This window comes from Pararge aegeria, chromosome 7 (genome assembly GCF_905163445.1).
Source record: "Pararge aegeria chromosome 7, ilParAegt1.1, whole genome shotgun sequence".
Lineage (NCBI taxonomy): Eukaryota > Metazoa > Arthropoda > Insecta > Lepidoptera > Nymphalidae > Pararge > Pararge aegeria.
The window spans coordinates 15,436,785-15,457,003 of NC_053186.1; the positions used below are offsets into that span (position 1 = coordinate 15,436,785).

General features: G+C 36.3%; 2 protein-coding genes across 4 annotated transcripts in view; one reads left to right on the forward strand and one right to left on the reverse strand.

Moving 5' to 3' along the window:
• LOC120625469 (stromal interaction molecule homolog) overlaps positions 1–6,010 on the forward strand; it is a 64,689-nt gene extending 58,679 nt beyond the window's left edge. For all 3 annotated transcript variants that reach the window (XM_039892556.1, XM_039892558.1, XM_039892557.1), the window contains exon 14: positions 170–6,010. In XM_039892556.1, the coding sequence (XP_039748490.1) occupies positions 170–548 (379 nt within the window). In that variant the 3' untranslated portion in view covers positions 549–6,010. The remainder of the gene's footprint in view (positions 1–169) is intronic.
• Positions 6,011–6,820: 810 nt separating this feature from the next.
• Positions 6,821–20,129, reverse strand: LOC120625329 (RNA polymerase II-associated factor 1 homolog). Its single transcript, XM_039892363.1, has 10 exons — positions 19,938–20,129; positions 19,487–19,862; positions 18,455–18,744; positions 17,547–17,745; positions 16,288–16,470; positions 14,533–14,612; positions 13,576–13,761; positions 12,560–12,704; positions 11,665–11,850; positions 6,821–6,927 (listed from the first exon to the last, which is right to left on the reverse strand). Exons 1-10 carry the CDS (start codon positions 20,003–20,005, stop codon positions 6,871–6,873), a joined length of 1,770 nt encoding a protein of 589 aa, XP_039748297.1. The 5' UTR covers positions 20,006–20,129; the 3' UTR covers positions 6,821–6,870.
• Between the last annotated feature and the right edge of the window lie 90 nt (positions 20,130–20,219).

The window sequence follows — 20,219 nt, forward strand, 5'->3', positions numbered from 1 at the left end:
TCTTGCGGATATAATCTTTTAGTCATTTAGAGAAACATCAATAGAAGACGCGTTACATGTAGACTTGTCAATCCTTTTTGCGGGAAAGTGCAACTGACAGTTCGGATTAGACTGGGTACGGATTACTAGTTAGGAGGGTAGTTTAATAACAAAATGAACATTATTTCAGTGTGAACTGGACCGGAGAAGACCTAACTCGCGCAATCCACTCACAATCGCAACCGCAACTACGTGCCTCCATGCGAAGCATCAGCGGGGCACCTTTACCCCCTCCCAGACGACCTGTGTCTTCCGGACAGATTCAAAGATCTCGCAGCACCGACATCGTCCCATTTAACCCAGACGATCCAAAACCATCGCAAAGGCAACCCTTTACAAGACAAAAAACAGTGGCTGAAGGTAACGAGCATTCTGAATCGCCTTCCAGCAACACTCCCCCAGAAGAAGAATCAACTGATTCCTCACTAATGGACGACGAGGGTTTACCCAAAGCGAGGAAGCGACGCATCCATCTACCCTTCGGGAAAAAAGCCAAAACACCTGCGTGACAATCGTCCTGACTTCCTGACGCTTTCACGATATACAAGTTCCCAATAGGCATCCCGTGTGTCAAATTTACGGATATTAAATACATGTATTTATTTTTCTTTTACTATTCATATTCATTGTCTGAGATTGGTATTCGCGCTTAATTTATGAGTGCTCTATAAACACTTTGTAATCTATTGTATATACATTTTTGAGTACTTAAATTATTTGGTTCGGGATTATTTATGTTATTACTATTTACTTAGGAATGTATGTAGATTGACGAGCCATTAAACTAAAAAAATATTTTCTGCTAACTAGATATGTAAACGTATGGACAGGTAAAGCCGTTTTCTACTGAATAACGTTTGCAGGACGTTTTACTTTGTTGTGAAGCATTTCTAATGTGCCTAAAATTTTCATAGTTATTAAAAACGATTTTTTTTTCTCGAAGCTTACGCTTATAAATACATTTATTTATATTCCAATATTTTGTGGCGTCAAGTCTACTTAATTATTGACGGTAGCTGTCTTTATTAATTAAATTTAATGGTTTACGAGAGCGAGTGAATGGTTTTAGCTTCGACCATTTTTATCTTTTTTATTACTATCCGAGATTCCGATTTTAAATACATCTATTTATTGTCCGATATTTATGGCCTAAGTCCATTTAATTATTTTCAGTTATTATCTTAATGACAGTATACAATGACCGAGTGAGTGGTTTTTTGATTTTACCCATTATTAAAGTAAATTAATTTATTTTGCACGTTTGCTTTTATTGTGTTAGCTATTCGAATGCACCGGTTGAAATTTTACTTTATGTTTTATATGAATTAAAAAAAACCCGAATTTTAAACTATATTGACTTAAGTGCGTGCATATTTAACATTGATTATTATTTTAGTTCAGTCATTTGGTATTTTTTCCTCAAAAGTTGATATTTTCTTAGTTTTGATCAAATAACTAGATACGAGAGAACACGTGTGTAGGAGTTAACTTTGCAGAGCTTGTGTGCTGAAACTATTCATTTCACAAAAAAAAACACGAAATTATCTGAGCTTTACCAAACTTTCTCCTTCATAAAATGAATCGGAAAATAGACATGGTCAAAAATCTTATTGTTTGCGCTATTTTTTAAGATGCTGACGCAAGTTTTAAAAGATTAAACAAATCATCACGATTCCGAATGTATAGTGTTTAGTATTATGTCTCAAATTTTTACTTTTTAAAGGTAAAATTGTTTGTTGCGCAAAGCTCGTAACGACTTACCCCAGCTTAGGAAAAATAAACTATACCAATTTGAAAAACTACCGAAACATTCTTCAGAAGGGCTTTATTCAATATGAATATAAATGACTGAACCATGCTCCGTATAGATAAATATGACGCTATTGTGTAAAATAAAATCAATTGTATGTTTATATAATAATTATTGTTTTATCCTAATTTAGAAACCAATTTTATCATGTCAACCGTATTTCTTGAATAGCTTTTTGGAATGTTTCATTTAGTTTTATTATTTATTTTGTGCTTTCATTAATTCACATTATTTCAACAGTTTTAGTGTAAAAATAGGTGCATATAGTTATTTATAAATAGATAAAAAGATTTTTTTTATCAAAGATTTTATCGCCTGATACTGAGAACTTCACAACGCTGTTTTCATGTACGAAGTCATTCGGTATTTTATGACGCTAATATACCCCGCATTATTAAATGCCGCATGTCTTAGTGGTAATGTAAAATGACATTTATTAATGACACAAGAGTGGCATCACCCGTTTTAAGGTTAGACACTTTACTCCAATGTAATAAATTTATGATTTTAAAGTTCATTGCAGGCATTCGTGGCATTATCATATAAAATTCTTAAATGGCATTGGGCCGTAACAAAAGGATTTGGGTGGGTTTGCATAATATCAAAACTCAAATGTTTTACAATTTTTCTAATCAAATTAGATAATTTCTAACATTTATAAGTAATCAAAACAACATATTTGTGTTGTAGGCACAGTCAGAACTCAACTCGTTTTACGTGTGTGTCCTAATGGACGGAACACGTAAAACGGGTTGAGTTTGACGTATAATGACGTCATCGTCATTTGTGCCTACAACTTACGAATTATTTTGTTATATAAGGGGTTTGCAATGAACAAAAATATTTTTTGGATACATCTCTGGCAATTGGGATTAAATGAAATGGAATATTGTAAAAAGATGTCGCACTTAAACGTTTCTACTTAAATATAGTAGTTTATTGAAATGAATAATATCAAAAGCAATATTATTAATAGTTTTAGTAGGTATATTTATAATAAAACATCCTAATAGTTAATAGTGAAGTAAGGTTATATAAGAATAGCGAAAATATACCATTAAAGGAAATCTTATTAAATTCTAAAAAAGTATTTGATAAATTATCATTTTTACATACAAAGACTATTAAAAACACAGGTGTTTCTATACATTTATTATTATTTAGTTATGCGGAAAAGTAAATCGGTTGTGTTTTTTTTTTGTATAGACTACTTTCGACTATTGGAATACTTGTATTCAATGTGTAAAATGTAAAATATATACATATTATTATATTACCATAATATCGCATCATTCCCTATTGTTTTGTAGTATGATAGCGATATAATTGCCCCTTAGATTTAATTATATAGATTAATTTTAAGAAAATTTGGTGCTAAATGAATCATCAGACTGAATCGTGGATGGCTCAAGTATTTTTTTCTACGATTTGACTAAAACAAATTGTCGATTTCCTTACTTGTCGCCATCTGTTAATGCATGTTTTTATATTGTACTTACACGATAAACGTTTTCCGTTTGGTGACTTATAGACCGAAGAGTATTTAAAAGTAAATCTTAGTTTATGCTACAGTTGAACTTTAGAAACACTCACCCACACGTTGGTGCCATCGTTAGTACCAACGTTGGTAAGCATACACATCTATATAACGTTAGTTTACTCTAGGTAGAGTCGGTATGAAGGTGTATAATTTAAAAGTTGCTTTAATTTCTTTTGCAATACTGTGTGCTCACATATAAGTAATAAAAACTGTAATAAGCGTATAGTTATTGAATAATTACTCATCGGGAGTACCGGCGACAGTATAGCCGAGGCGGCATACCGCAAGCGTTGCGGGCCGGTGATAACACCGCACTTCTCCGAATTGCACCCGTATTCGCTGCTCTGTCGACTAACTATACAGCCTTTACACCTATGACACTTATAATTATTTTGCTAATTAAAAAAATACAAAACGTTATAGTAGATGACATCGTAGCGTAATTTGACACATGCACTTTCGATGCGTGCTGTCAATCTGTACTTCACGAATATTTGTACATCGACCGAGATTTACATTTACAAACGAGTGTTTATATCTTTGTATATACCCCTACCAATTTAGAGGCTGGCTCCTCTCCTGGTCAATTTAAAGAATATTATCATAATTGGTATTTTCAATCCAACCCGTATTGAAAACCCCAATATTTAATTATACTATTTTTATTCAAATATACTGTAGTATAAACTAGGATCTTAATGTCTCGAAGACGTGAACTTTTGCAATATTGTATTTTACAGTACTTAACACCCATTAATGTAGCACCTTAAAGTATAGCCAGTGGTACAAGATAAAGAAAGTAAACAAAAACTTTAATTGTGTAATATCCGGTATGGAAAAGAATTTATTTAAAATGTCTTACCAGAAATAATCTGTTTGACGACCTATGCCGAATGGTGAATGCTACGGTATTATAAATTCAGTCCCCTGCGGAGGCAATATGTGAATATATAATTTCTGAACTGTCTGTGGTTTGAGAGACCTCGGACGTGGCTATTTACCACTCTACCGACAAATATGAGAAGCGATTTAGCGTTCCGGAACGATGCAGCGTAGAATCCAATTAGGTAATAATATAACTGCCTCTAACTGGTTAGTCCAGTAAGATCTTAGAAAGCATTTTTACTTACTATCATGTTAGATTGCAACCAAGGGCTTACTTTGAGAGGAATAAAGGACTAAGATTTTGATGTCTTGAAATATCGTTACTATCGACATACCTTTCTCTAACCAACGAAGGCGTTAGAGCTTACGTACTTTATCTCGTTTCGTTCGTCTTGCTTTAGACAAAAATTTAATTAATTTATATGTATACAAAATTCCGCCGCTTATTTGCTCCATACAGTTCGCGGCAGTTCAAAATAGCCCAATTCAATATAATTTTATACTTATCAGGTATTGTAATAGTTAATTTTTTAATTATGAAATTGTTAGTTTTTAAATGGAGTCACAAAACTGCAAATATGTCGCAGTGTTTTAGACAATATTCACGAATTGTGTTGAGTGCTACTAGCTACGTTTGCCGACCATTTGACTACATAATTTACGCGGGGATAACCGAAATGGAACTTGCACGGCGAACTCATAAAAAAAGAAACGAACGAGCGAGTGATTCAATGAGCTAATTTTGTAGTGTATGTCTCATCACCATCAATAGCTTATAACAGGCAACTGCTCGACTGAAAGCCTCTCCCAACAGGAGAGTTTGCTAATAATAACCCCGCTGTGCAGCAGGTTGGTGATCGCGGTAAATGTTAGTAGTAGGCCATTCTCTGTTATATTCTCTTAGTCGCCTCGTACGACACCTACGGGAAGATGAGTAGTGACAACTGTATTCTGATCTGCAGTCATCTATATAAACGTAGTGCTAAAAAGGGCGACTAAAAGCTGTTTTGCTAACGTGTCTGACGTAGGTAAGGGAGGTGCAGTTTAGCTGTAACTATGTATTAGCAAAATGTCAACAAGTCACCTTATTCATTAGTACGGCAGATGTGGGGTCGGTAAAACCGTCTTCTTTATTATTCCTTTTCCAGTTAATTCTATCAGCTCATTATCTATTTCTTTTACAAGCTTAACCTTATAACTCAATTCATCCATCTCATTTTTGGGAAAAGGAACCCTAAGTGTCACCATTTCAGAGTGTCCATTCAAGTGACACCTAATAGACCTCAGGTCAGGTGATAGGTCTTTTTGATTGTCCTTCGTTTAGTTTGTCTATGCAAAGAAAGAAATTGAACATTGTTCTGGTAAACAGATTTTCAACCCTCCACATCACTAAAATTTAATAATAGATCGACAAACCCCGCCCACCTTCACAGGAGCAAGCAAGATCATTGGGTAAAAGTTGCGTTCCGTTATTCGGTGTTGCCATTTATAGGTGATGTGACAAACTACTGTGAACTCTATATAATATTTGAAATGAAAAAAAAAAGAAAGTGTTTTCTGGTGGTCGGCAAATATGTATTTTGTCCTAATTTTATCACATTTGGATCATATTATCAAAGGAACACGCTGTAGTATGAAATCTGTACAGTGAACCCCAGATCTGACAGTTGTGTAACAAAAGACAAATCGTGATAAAAAAAAGTTGTTATAAAAGTTAATAAATTGATCTAAAAATATTTAAGGTGTATTATTTCCAAGAATAATCAACAAGTTTGATCAGCCAGTTTTTAACTCATGATAAACATTTTTCAGATCAGCACTGCTAGCATGGAGATAAAAATTATATCCCCAAGGGATAAAATTAACGTCTCCACCTGCCCATGCACGGCAAAAGGGAAAACGTATTTATCCCTGTTCATTATTATACTATTGGTTTATATTATAGTAATATTAACACAGATAAGTAATATTAATGATATTACTACTCGCTGTTAATAATGTTATAGATAAAGCTGCTCCTGAAACGGTGATAGCCCAGTGGGCAGGATTTCGACTTCACTTTCGGGACGCTGAGTTCGAATCTCAGCCTCTAACTATTCTAAGATATAATTATTGTAATATCACTTGCTTCAACGGTGAAGGAAAACATACAACAACAAACAAACATCATGAAGAACCTTCATGCCTTAGAGTTCTCCATTATGTTCTCAAACTACTAGGCCAGCGTGGTGGACTAAGACTTAACCCCTTCTCATTGTGGGAGTAAACCCATGCCCTGTAGTGGGCCGGTGATGGGTTGATATGATGATGATTATAATGATAAATCTGCGGGAGAAGATAACATTTTCTTTCCGTGGGATAAAAAATATCTCTTGCCCATGCTAACCATACTGAATTCAATTAGCAGAAGATCGTGTAATCTAGAAGTCCCTATAAAGGCTCTCTCTTTAATCCATCAACAACTAGAATAGTTAAACTATATGAAATTATGTCCCATTCCTGGGTACTTCCTCTCTCATAGGAGAGTAGGAATAAGAAACAACATGGTATAACAATAATTTTATTCAAGACATCACATATTAATTCTTTTATTGTATTAGTCTGAACCGCTGTGCTTCGACGACGCGCTGGATGCGGAACCACTACGGGAACCCTGTGAAACAAATACGTGATTAATAAAAAGTTCTGATATGAGTTTACACTTTGCTGTTAATATAATAAATATAATACGACAATACACACATCGCCATGTAGCTCCAAAGTAGCGTAGCTTGTGTAAATACTTATAATATAGAGATAAACACCCATACACTGAAAACATGCATGTTCACACAAATATTTTCCAGTTGTGTGTGTCGAACCCTCGGCCTTGGACTCAGAAAGCTGGGTCGCTGCCCACTGCGCCAGTCGGCCGCGACCCAGACCCAGTTTTATGAATAATATAGGTACTTATAATATACATATTGTTTATGTGTACATTACATTACGTACGTACGTATGTCTATGATACACATTAACACGTTGGCTGCTGAAAACACAACATTTGTGTTTTAAAACTACGTAACGCGTGTGCGGCTCGAACACGCTAGGCGTGTTAAAATAAATGTACCTACAAGGATGCGGCCGAACACGCTGGGCGTGTTTTTTTGCCGCGTTCTGCGAGTGCGGCAAACACAAACGCTGTGTTGTTTAAATATACTGTTAGAGCGGCCTTTACGCAACAAGTGTGTTATACGTTACCGCAAGTACGTTTTATTAAATATTAGTTAAACGTTAACGCAATCACGTTTTATTATATATTAGACAATATACCTACTTAAAATTCGTTGTTTTGTGAGTTATCTAATCATTATACATGAGTGTTTTTCTTAATAAGTCCCATGCCATCGAGAGAATCGACCATCACACGTATAACTAACAAGTTCATATAAAAAACATGTTTTCGACCAAATATTTGCAACAATAGTATAATACCATCGATCACTAAATAATACCCACCTAGATAATAGCATTGTTTTAAAATATTTTATAGGGACGCGAAGTAGATATTGGTATTAGTGTTGCCCAAATTCAGTCTTGGTCTTGCAGTCTTGGTCTTGTTCTTGCGTTTTTGCAAGACCAAGACCAAGAACAAGACCGCGTATTTTTAGCAAGACCAAGACCAAGACTGACCGTGCAAGACTTGAGCAAGAACAAGACATAGCCTGCAAGACTCTTGCGTCTTGCAGCTAGGACTTAGCGCTATTTCACGGAGTAGTTAGGTGTAACAGTTCGGTGTATAGGTAGGTAGGTACGCTTAGGAATTCTATGAGACGCAAAAAACTATATCAAAGAATATGAAAAACTGGACCTATGCGCATTACGACTAATACCATAAACATAGCGAATAAAAAAATATCTATCAAAATCAAACTGAGTGCATGCATAGTTATGTTTTAACCATCGGCACTTTGATAATGCGGCATCAAAGGTTTTGTACTTACTTCTCAAAGAAATTTGCCGCTTTTCGGAAGTACATGGTTATGATACACGCCCCGGCGGCTTCTTTTGAAATCTAAAACAATCGTTGCCGCCGCGCCGAAATCATAACATTTGACACTATTCATGCAAAATAATTTCGAATTTTAAGAGTACCTACAGGTGTTCCAAAGAATAAATAAGTTTCAGAGTGCTTAGAATGAAAATGAATACATTATACTGATCACGCAAGTAGTATTATGATTAGGATAAAATGGTGAGGATAGGTAGTAGATGTCATAATAATTCATTCTAGTAAGTAATTATAATATTGATTACTTATATGGTTTTAAACTAATTACTTAGGTACTATTATTGTACATTTAGTCATTATATTTCTTAAGTTTTTACAAGAAAAAATAGCAAAAAAGTGTTCGAATATCTCTGAGAGAGATGATGAGAGTAAGTATTTGAATGAGATGAGAAAGAGAATGAGAATCCATGGTAAAACAGTTAGATGAGAAACCTAATCGATCTGAAGTGGATGAAAGGCTCATTCTAGCTTTCCAAGCAGCTCGAGACAAAATGCTTAAACATTACAAGAAGAGCAACTGGATTTATTGTACTTCTTTAATTTTAGACCCAAGGCATAAGGCTCAGACTTTTGACCTGACAATGTGGGGGAAGCAACTTAAAACAGAAAGTCTGCGCAAGTTCAATGAACTTTATGAAGAATATAAAAGTCTACACTCACTGAACAAATCTCTGGAATTACCAGAAAAAGACAATAAAGTATGTGATGAAGATGAAGACGTAATAGACTTTGATAAACTCTATGAATGTCCCTCGACGTCATCTGGATCTTGTCTTCAAGGCTTAGTGATAGACGAGTTGGAGGAGTACCTGAGAAAACCAAGAACTGCCAGCTCGGAAGACATTTTAGATTGGTGGAGGACGCATGAGACAGAGTATCCGATTTTATCGAAAATGGCCCGTGATTTTCTCTCAATACCTGCAACTTCAGTACCTGCTGAGAGGTTATTTTCTAAAGCATCATTAGTAATTAGAAAACATAGAAATAGGTTAAGTGATGAGTCAGCCAGATGGTTACTTTGTATTAATTCTTGGTCAAAAGAATTGATATAAAGTATCATAACCTAATGATAAAGCTGTTGATTTGTGTTGTATTTTATTTTTTATTCAAATAAATGATAAATCGTAAAACTCTTTTATTAAATTTCTTATAAGTTGAGGGTTCAATCTCTTTCTAGACAGATAAGTATTGTTCTTTAAAATACAGTCAAGTTATTGTAATTAATTTGTTTTTTTACATGTTTTAGCAAATGTAAGCTTATAAATCATAAATGTTTATTAAGAAACAGTTACTTCCATGGAAAACGACATATAGGTCAGTTGATTTTTCGAATTTCTTATCAAATCTTCAGTTATTTATTAATCTGCTTGATCTTTACTATGGCTATGTTAATTCAAGCTCACAATGTTCCAATTCTAATACGTTTTTCTAAGATTTAAAGTAAACTTTAATAAATAGTAATAGACTAATAGGTAATTGCAAGACTTGCAAGACTCTTGCTGCAAGACCAAGACCAAGACCAAGACTGGGAGCGCAAGACCAAGACCAAGACCAAGACCAGGTGTATTGGCGCAAGACCAAGACCAAGACTGGCTAAGTCTCGTCTTGTTCTTGCATTTGGGCAACACTAATTGGTATCGATATAGGATCGTCGTCCTATATTTTAGCATACTCTACAATGTTTTTCTGCAATAAAGGTATCCGCAACATAAGTTTGACGTCTATTTGTATATTTTTTAATATTTGTACTCCTGAGTTCGCCTGCACTATTTTCATTGGTATCGGTATCGTCAATAATTTATTTTATAAATATCGGTTTGCATTCCATTATACCGACAGAATTACAAAACGATGCATCCGCATCCTTATTTTTTCTTATCGTCTTAAATAAACGTTATCGGTGCGGCCAGCGGTACCAATAAACTACTCAGGAATGAGTTACTATTGTTTCGAATTTAAAAATAAATTTAACAATGGTTCTGTATATTTACTGGAAGGATTATTATATTTAAAATGCATATTATTTTAAAATTTGCTTCTTTGTCGGCAATCCGCATTCGTATGTAAGTAGGTATTTAATACTGTTTTTTTACTTATTTATTTATCATGATTCGTAAATGACATTCACAAGTTACACACAGGTTAACGTTGCCGCGATTTTGAATATAGTAAAATAGTGTACCTACCAGATGTAAAGCCACTATATTTAAAGCTCTTTAGAAAATTATTATTTTTGAAAAAAAGAAAATCTGTGTTGACTACATTAAAGTTTTATTCTATTTTATCCAACAAAAAAATACAAATTGCTATTCAAATGCGACAAGTGTTGGGTTTTCATGTTGTTCAATAAATAAATGAGAAAATACGAGTGATGTAATAACACACCTGTTGCGTAAAGGCCGCATAGCTGTCGCGATAAGTTTAAACACGCCAGGCGTGTGGGGCCGCAAGCTCGTAGCGCCTGTTTCGAATACGCTTCACCAGTGCTGAAAACACGCCTAGCGTGTAATCCTGCCGCACTCGTGTACCGTATTTGTTAATGTTAGGCAGCAGTCAACGTGTTAAATGTCAATGGTGCTTTTAAACCTCTTATGACAAAAATATGCCGGCATCCCTGGCGCAGAGGTAAGCGCTGTAGACTTATAGTTGGGAGTTACCGGGCAAATATTTTTTTTTCAATATTATCTAGTCTGGTCTGGTAAAGGCTTCGGCCATTACTAGTTCCCACCCTACCAAACCAGACAGGAATCGCACAAAAATTTTTTAATCGCATAATATTGTATGCATTAGAATTTCGTATGATTAGTGTACCGATTACATGTCATGCCGAGCAATCGTCTAACGATTTTTTACTCGGTTTCATTGTCACCAAACCCCGATTTCTCTGCCGAGTTAATCGGTTCAGGTATTAACATCTAATAGAAGGTTAAACAGGTTTATACATTCACGGCCACCGAGCTGGTAGCGAGCGGTCACTCTGCTATATTATGAATATTATGAAAATTAAGCTTAATTTGGTGAAGCCCGCGAAGAGCAGGAGAATCATTATGGTGTAATTTATAATTCCTCTTAAAGTATAAAGGTTGCATGTGTCATTTATGCAAGTTTAGTACCATTCGTATATAGGATGGAAGGGTCGTTTAAGTGACGTTTATGCAAGTTTAGGTATGTATATGGGAAGCAAGTGACGGTTATGAGTGTTAAGTAAGTCCGGTATAAAGGTTGCATGAGTCTTCTATGCAAGTTTAGGTCGTCTCGTATATAGCAAGCAAGTGACAGTTATGCATGGTTAGTAAGTCTCGCATAAAAGTTGTATAAGTTAGGATTATTTGCACATACTTGTTTGGATCCACTGCGCGATCGGCTCCGCGAGCGCTCGGAACCGCTGCCGGAGCCCGAGTTCCGCCGGGAGCTGGCCCTGGAAGAAGCTTTGGACCCGGAGCCCTTAGAGGAGGCTCGCGAGGACGCCCGGGAAGACCTACGCGATGAGGCGCGCGAACTGGCTTTGGAAGACGGTTTGGAGCCCTGGAAATGACATATTTTAGTAGTAGCATTTAAGTCGCCTAAGACTTTTTTTTAACGCGATAGTTTGTGAAACATTAAATGTTAAATATTTTACATAGATACTTTACTTGTGCGAACCACGACTCTATTGTGCGATGGCCCGATTACGCAACTTTGTCGAACCACGTGCACACAGTATAATGTCACTTTAAAGACAAGAACATTTTTTTTTAAAGAATTTTGAAAAGTCGCAGAATAAAAGTGTTAGTTTTAAAGAAAGGAGCTACAGGGCCGAGAGCTTTCTGGTATTTTTTATTTGACCGTGTATATCGATATTCTTTGTGCTACCTTAATCCCTCGCCGTACGATAAACTACGAAGGATATCACGTCAATCTTTTGCTCTGTTGCGGCGTTCTAGCATCCGTTTTGTATAAATTATTGTTTACATAATAAGAATAAAATAAAATAAAGACTGTACGGGAGCTATGGTGATCCGCTCGACCGTAACAATAGGAAGATCTTTCTCCGAGCGGGTGATCGTGCTCGGGGAAAGAGGTCCGAACATTAATCTTTGGAAGTTGTATATATACGCATTATTTGTGAACACTTCGCTAGCGCGATGCAGGATTTTTGTGACGCCATCTAGTTCTGTAATGTGGAGACCGCTGCAAAGACCAAAAATTGAGTTTCCAATAAACCACGGAAAGTATAGAAAATTACAACAAATACCTTATTGCTTCCTTTAGAACTGGCTCTAGAAACTCGTCCACTGGCAGAGCTAGCGCGAGAGCCTTTACTCTTCGAACTGGCTCGCGACGAGCGCGATCCGGAACGCGACCGGGCCGAGCCGGACCGGGACCGTGCCGAACCGGATCTGAAAGGCATTTGTGTTACACATTAATATCAAAAGCGAATCAAACATTAGTCCAAGTATTATGTAGAAACTTTACCGTGAAATCAAACACTAAAAAACACGCTTGGTATAAAAAACCAAACTAATTTCAAGCTTTTAGTTTAGAATCAATTAATCAATCAAATACAATTTATTGTACACTATAGACAAAGCAATTAAAAAAACACAATTGAAAGAAAGAAAGAAAAGGTATAATCGGCGGCCTTATCGCTTAAAAGCGATACCAGCCAACCTACCAAAGAACATGAAGCTTAGTTTATATATAAAAGCTTGTTTTTTTTAAGTTTATCTTAAACTATTAAAGTCTAAGTCAAAGTCAAAAATATCTTTATTCAAGTAGGCCCATAGGTGGCACTTTTACATAAGAATTACACGGTAGTGAGATGATGGCGATAACCACATTCGTAAACTTAAAACTAAAGCTACGAGGGTTCCAAACGCGTCCTGGTCTAAGATTATTTTCTAAGATAATATTATTTTTATTAGCACAAAATTAATCGGTAGCGCATTCACCATAAAATTTGTTAATATCAGATAAATCGTCTAAAGATATCATCGGATAGGTTAGAAGTTAAAATTAACATCATTCTTGCTTTACCGACTATAGATGAAAATTATATATAAGTTCACATAAATCTTACTTAGCAAATTGAAAAATGTATCTTATGAAATTAGTGTTTAATGTATGGTTATCGGTACTTCATACATTATCTGCAATTTGAAAGAAATTAGATCGTTAATTTCAAGTCCAAAGGAGTCGTTTCCAAACATACAAACGTACAAACAAACATACACGTGAAGCCAATAAAAAACGTGTAAAAACATAACTCACCTCACGGATCCAGATTGTGCGGATCCGGAACGTGATCTCGACTTCCTGGAACCCGATCCAGATCGCGAGCGACTTCTCGATTTTGACTTAGACTTGGACTTTGACTTTGACCTCGACCTGTGTGACCCTTTGGATTTCTCCGACCCTTGTGGAGATTTTGTTCCCGATTTCGAACGGGATCGCGACCTGAAAGACGAAATTATTAATCTATATTTTAGTTTAGTATGCTACAACTACTAAAAGAAAATCTATTGTCACAAATATATATCCCTACTAATATTATAAATGTTAATGTAAGTTTTTTTGTTACGCTTTCACCCGAAAACTACTAAACCGATCTTAACGAAACTTTTCATACATATTCTTGGAGGTATTAGAAATAATATAGTATACTTTTCATTGAAAAATAAAATTACGTAAGATAAAAAAAATATTTGTGAAAAAATCTCAAAATCTCATATATTACTATAGGTGTAGACTATGTAGCAGTACACTGCCTGCCAAAATGACGCGGGCGAAGCAGCAGGGCACATCTAGTAAAATATCATCCGCATCCTGTTTATGTCCCACTGCGGGCACAAGCCTCGTCTCGTCTCTCTTATAGGAGACAGTCGTAGAGCATAGATCTACCACGCTGCAATGCGGGTTAGTGGGTTTAAAGGCTTTCTTTTATTACAAATGATCAAAACCGCGACGTTTACGTGCTCTCCAAAGCACGGGGGTTGATATCGCCATTTTCCGAACTGCAGGCTGTTACTGAAATTTTGTTAGCAGAAAATACAAAAATTGTTTGTTATTGTACCTTACAATTGTTGACAGAACCCGGGATTCGAACCCAGGATCTAGTGATCTGGAATTCCAAAAAAGCAAGTTCGTGCCGTCTTATGCTGTGTCATTAGGGAGTTTTAGACATAGAATTGTCTTCCATCAAATAAAAATATCATTTTCACACTGTACCTCTCTTTTTCCCCATTCTGCTCTTGTTTATCTTCCTCTTCTTCTTCTTCTTCTTCGGGTTCTTCTTCTTCCTCATCCTCCTATAATCGGTATTATGGAGTTAGTAATGTATCAACGTAACGTGTAAGCAGGACTTCAACTTCACTTTCGGGAGAGCAAGTTAAAATCCCAGCACGCACCTCTAGCTTTTCTAATTATATACACTAGCTGACCTGTGCAACTTCGTTTGCACCAAATCGTTTACTACCGGAAAACACGAATAAAATGTCATTTTTTAAAAAATGAATCCTAGGATTTATCGCCCCCGAAACCCCTTGTATACTAAATTTCATGAAAATCGTTGGAGCCGATCCCGAGATTCTAATTAAATATATACAAGAATTGCTTGTTTAAAGATAAGATTTTCTAAGTTATAATATGATAACGGTGAAGGAAAACATCGTGAGGAAACTTCCGTACCTGAGAATTCTCCATAATGTTCTCAAATTGCAAGGGGCCAGTGGACTACAGCCTTAACCTCTTCTCATTGTGGGAGTAGACCAGTGTCCCATAGTGGGCCGGTAAATGGTTAATATGATGATGAATGTATGAACATACTTTAGTGCCGCCATGTTATGCTTTCTTGATGAATAGAATACTATTAATCAAGAAAGCATAAAAACAATAACCATTGCTAAACACATTGCCCGGCTGAACCAAACTCAACCAATCTTAATGAAATTTTGCGTCGAGGTTAGGCTCTGTTTAGGCTAAGAAAACAAATATTTAATTAAATGTTTCTAACATATTTATAATATTATAAATTTAATAAATTTACAGAGATAATAAAAGATTTTTGTTTTCTTCCATCTCGGAGCATAGATCATCCCTACTAACATTATAAATGCCAATGTTATTTTGTTTGTTACGCTTTCACCCAAAAACGCTTAACCGATCCTCATGAAATTTTGTACACATATTCTTGGAAGTGTTAGAAGTAATATAGGATACTTTTTATCCCGACATTAAGCTCGGTTCCTTTGGAATAGGGGAGGAAAGTGTTTGACAATTTTATACCGTATTCCGACAAATTATAGCCGATTTAAATAATTATTTTTGTACTATAGAGGTTATTATAATATGTGTTTAGTTTTTCCCAAACTTTGTGTAGATCTGATGAATGTGGTTGGAGACAGAGGACAGAACTCATCAGCGGACAGTAGCAAACCCCTCATTTAAGGCTTAGCGATACTGAATACTTAAAAACAAAATCAAACGCAGACAAAGTCGCGGGCAATCCGCTTGTCATCTATATATCATTGAGACCATACTGATGGGTCAAACGATGTATTGGCCAGTTACACTGTGTGCCATGCAACTGGCTTTTGAAAACCAAAATTGGATTTGCCAGTCACATTCGCTCACATGTCTGGAATTAGTCTGGTTTGCCGATGACAGACACATCAAGGAGGGTCATATACATATCATCTGTAAGATGTTCAGGGTTTGGGGATCCCGCAGACTATGTGATGCTAAACTACAAGCTTAAGTTTAACATGTCTCGGAATAACCACAAAAGTAGCAGTACATAAAATTTGAGTCAATTTTACCTGTGAAATTTCTTTCACCTGATTTCATATTTAGAGTGAGAAATCCTAAACAGCATCAATATCGGCTCATTTATTTGAGGGCTACAATGCCACAGATGGACGAACACGAAATTCTTATTGCGTCGGGTTGCAACCGGGGGCAACAACTAGTGAATAAGTAGGTTACCTGTGGTGGTTCGAGCTGCTTTTCCCTCAGCCGTAGCATGCGGTGTTCGGCCGCGCCTAGTGGTCTGTGCGTGACCACCAGCCTCGTCAAAGCCTGCGCCGCTACGCCTGCCCGTGCCCTTCTCTTGGACAGACGTACTCTGGTCTCCAACTCGTTGTAATAAATGCAGTGATTGCGAACCACCTATAACACATAATTATTATTTATATTTGGTAGGAGCTGTGCAGCCTAGAAGTTAACATTTTGCACTCTGTTTCGAGGGAACTACAGCCTAAACCCTTCTGAACGGAGACCCATGCCATATACAGTCAAACCTGGGGTAGTGAGAACTGGATAAGTGAGAAAATTCTATAAGTGAGAGAAATAGCCAGGACCCGTCATTTTAAGCTCCCAAAACCTCTAATAGCGAGAAACTGAAACCTTTGTAAGAGAGAGTCGTTTTTCCCTCACGGCCCTCCGTAAGTGAGACTGCTACTTATCTATACCTCTATAAGCTACAGTCGAGCAAGCAATATTCGACCAAATTTATGATTTAGAGAAAAACATTCAAAATACAAAAACAGAAACCCAAACGAAATTGACGGATTTTTTAAATGTAAATAAGTTCTAAATAAAATAAAATTACATAGTGCATGAATATATGTGTTGTCTGCGTACCTCTATAAGAGAGAAACGCTACCCATGTACCTGCATTAGCGAGAAACTCGGGTTAGTGAGAAACCTCTATAAGCGAGAATGAGATTGTGCTCCCTTGAACTCTCGCTTATCCAGGTTTGACTGTAGAGGGCCGGTAATGCCATCCGCCTCTCTCATATTAGTAGAGTAGTTTACGCAGTTATGCAAGGTCATTTTAACTTTTTTTTTTTACATCATTTTCACGGCGATCGCCAGGAATGCTCCAAGTAAGTATGACGTCTCTAACAAACATTGTTATATTTCAGCCAATTTACAGTAAACCGTAATAAAATATACACTAAAACCTTCCACAAGTGTCAGAACATTTGTATGTTTTGTAACATATTATGTTCACAGGGTGTTGTTTCATGGGTGAACTATTTATTTTATTTTCAAAACACACACTTAGGGTCTCCTATTTTACACTTAGCTATGGAAGCCAAGTTTAAAGGCAACATGAAAGCTTAAGCTTCAAGTTAAACTGCAGCACTGTACCCTGTTTAACATGAACTGAGTTTTAGTCTGTTTTTAGAAAAGAACTTCTTGAAATAATCATTTTACTTGAGCAGAAAAGTAAGGTTTACCAAGAAGTAATTCTCCTCGTAGCCCTTTGAGGCTTTGCTCTTCACGTTCCAATTGTACTCCCTAGCCATCTTATACTCATAGGTATCTTCATCCATGTAGGGTATGCCCTCAGCAATGTCTCGTCGTCTCTTCTGTATTGTATCCTCAGTGGGGAGGCAGTATGCTACAAACTGTTCACCGCTCTCGTCCATCACACCCCTGGAATTATGAAAATTAAATTATGGAATATTAAACTATGAAATATATTCTTACTAATAGAAATCTGAGAATTGATTAAAAAAACTGTGACGCCAATTCTTTTGTACAGAAATGTCTAAACTAATATGACAGGTCTAAAAATAGGGCTGTCCTATTGAACTGAGCACATTGTGAAATAAACAGCACTGATTTAGACCTGCCAATATAGGTCAGCATATGGCTGAAGTGACCCAGCGGGAAGCCATACCAGTGGCACTACGTACAACGGAAGGTTCCGGCCGACCAAATACGAAGACAAGCCCAGAGAAAGAAGAAGATAGGTCAGTATGCATACCACAAACCTGGCACCTTTCTATAATATATCTTTTTTTGGTTCACTACAAGTTAGCCACTGACTGCAATCTCACCTGGTGATAAGTGATGATGCAGTCTAAGATGTAACTGGCTGACTAATTAGTTTCTGTGACATCGTACATTAATGTAAAATGGCTTAGGGGCACATCTTTGTTGGTAGGATAGTAATTAGCCATAGCCAAAGCGTCTTACCAGTACCAGACCAGAGCAATTTTGAAATGATAAATTCCTAAATTGTCTCTGCCGGGAATCAAACCCTTAAAGCCAGGGGTTGTCTTAGACTCCGGTCTGACTATCAGAATCTCTTGATACATAGCTAAAAACGTGACCAACAAAGCAATAAAGTGTATTTTACCTTATCATAGCTTGTGACATTGCTTCAATCTGCCCAGCCATATTCTTATCAGAAGGTGCAGGGTCTGAATCAAATATGACCTGAGCGCATGGATACTTCCACATTTCAAAGTCAGGGAACACAGACATAACTTCGACTGGGGTCACACCAGGTTTGCTGTAATGCTTCTCAACTGGAATCTTGTTGTCTTCAAAGGTCTTCTCAATAGCCTTAATTTGGCTGTCTCTGTCCATGTATAGAGTTTCCTCGCTGAATATTTTCTTGACATTGTAACCCACTTTGGCTTCAACCTACAAATCAATATTAATTAAAGGTTGTGAGTTCAGTTTAACAATATGTATAATGAAATCTTTAACTGTAATGAATGGACACAGGTTTATGCCTTGGTTTTGCCTAAGCCTTAGAAACTACTTAAACTTTTCCTCCTCACCTGTCAATAAAAAAATTTACCAGATCCAAACAACTTGCATATGAAAGGAGCATAATGTTTTTCCTTATGTGACAATAATTTTTCCATAATGAAATTATATTGTGCATTTGGTATTGTTTAGTCCAAATCATCTCTAAGAGTGTAACATAGAAATCAAAGGATACAGGTGAGATGTGTTATGTATTTATTGAAAGCTGCCCAAGACAGAAAAGTGTGGAAAGATATGGAGGAGACTTTCACCCATCATATGGGATTTATCTACCATAAGGACTAACACCAGCTTAAGATTTTTTTTTAAATTACACTAACCAAATGCTAACACAAGTACAGTACAGTTCAAATGTTAATGCGACACACAAACAAACAAACATAACACACATTTTTAGGGGGCTGGTGTAGCGGAGAGGGTTACAGCGCACATCTGCTAACTTCACGCAGACGCATTTGTCTGTTTGTAATTTGAATCGTACTGTGTTTGTATTTGTCTGTTTGAAGTTTGAATTGTACTGTAGTTTGTAAGCATAGATTTTTTTTTTGTAAACTTAAATTAAATTAAAAAAGCTTCAAAGCTCTATTATTATGATATGGGAATGTTAGTTTACCTTTTCCATAGACTGTGGCTGAAACCTAGTCTGTTCAGTGGATATATACTCTGAGCGGCGCAACCAAGACACGCTTTTCGCATGATGTCGTGATCGCTTGGAGTCTTGTGGCGTGAGGACATCGTCTTCAAGAAGCTTCTCATCTGCGGGATCCAGCTGTGCATTTCCATCCCCTTGATACATATCTCGGTTTATCAAATCTATATGGACACCTAAGTCGTGCTCTGTCAACACTTCATATCGGTAATTTTTCTCCAAAGAGGTCGGGTTGTATTGTATGAAACGCGTCGATGGAAATGGATACGTAATAAACTTCAAGTCGAATGGAATATCGGGTAAGGTGTTGCAATATTTCACACGTGTTACTAGTTCTGATCTGAAAAGGAAGATTATTTATGCTTGTTTCACATAAGTTTACGTAAAAAAAACATTCTTATAATATGTATCTTACCGTCTTTCACCAGTCCTTTGCGGACGCTTCTCTCGCTCGGGCTCATTAGTTTGAACTGTTGGCGGCATGGTTATGTTTCAACGTTAAATCACATAAATGAACACATTTAGCTACATTTATATTCTACTATATTAAGAAATAAATATAAAATATAAGTTCGAATACACTCACAAGTCGTACCTACCTAAATATATTTAGTTTTGACTGCTTTTGACATATGGAGGGTAGAGGTTTCCATATTTTGACAGTTAACATACACTGACAGTGACAAAATTGATGGAG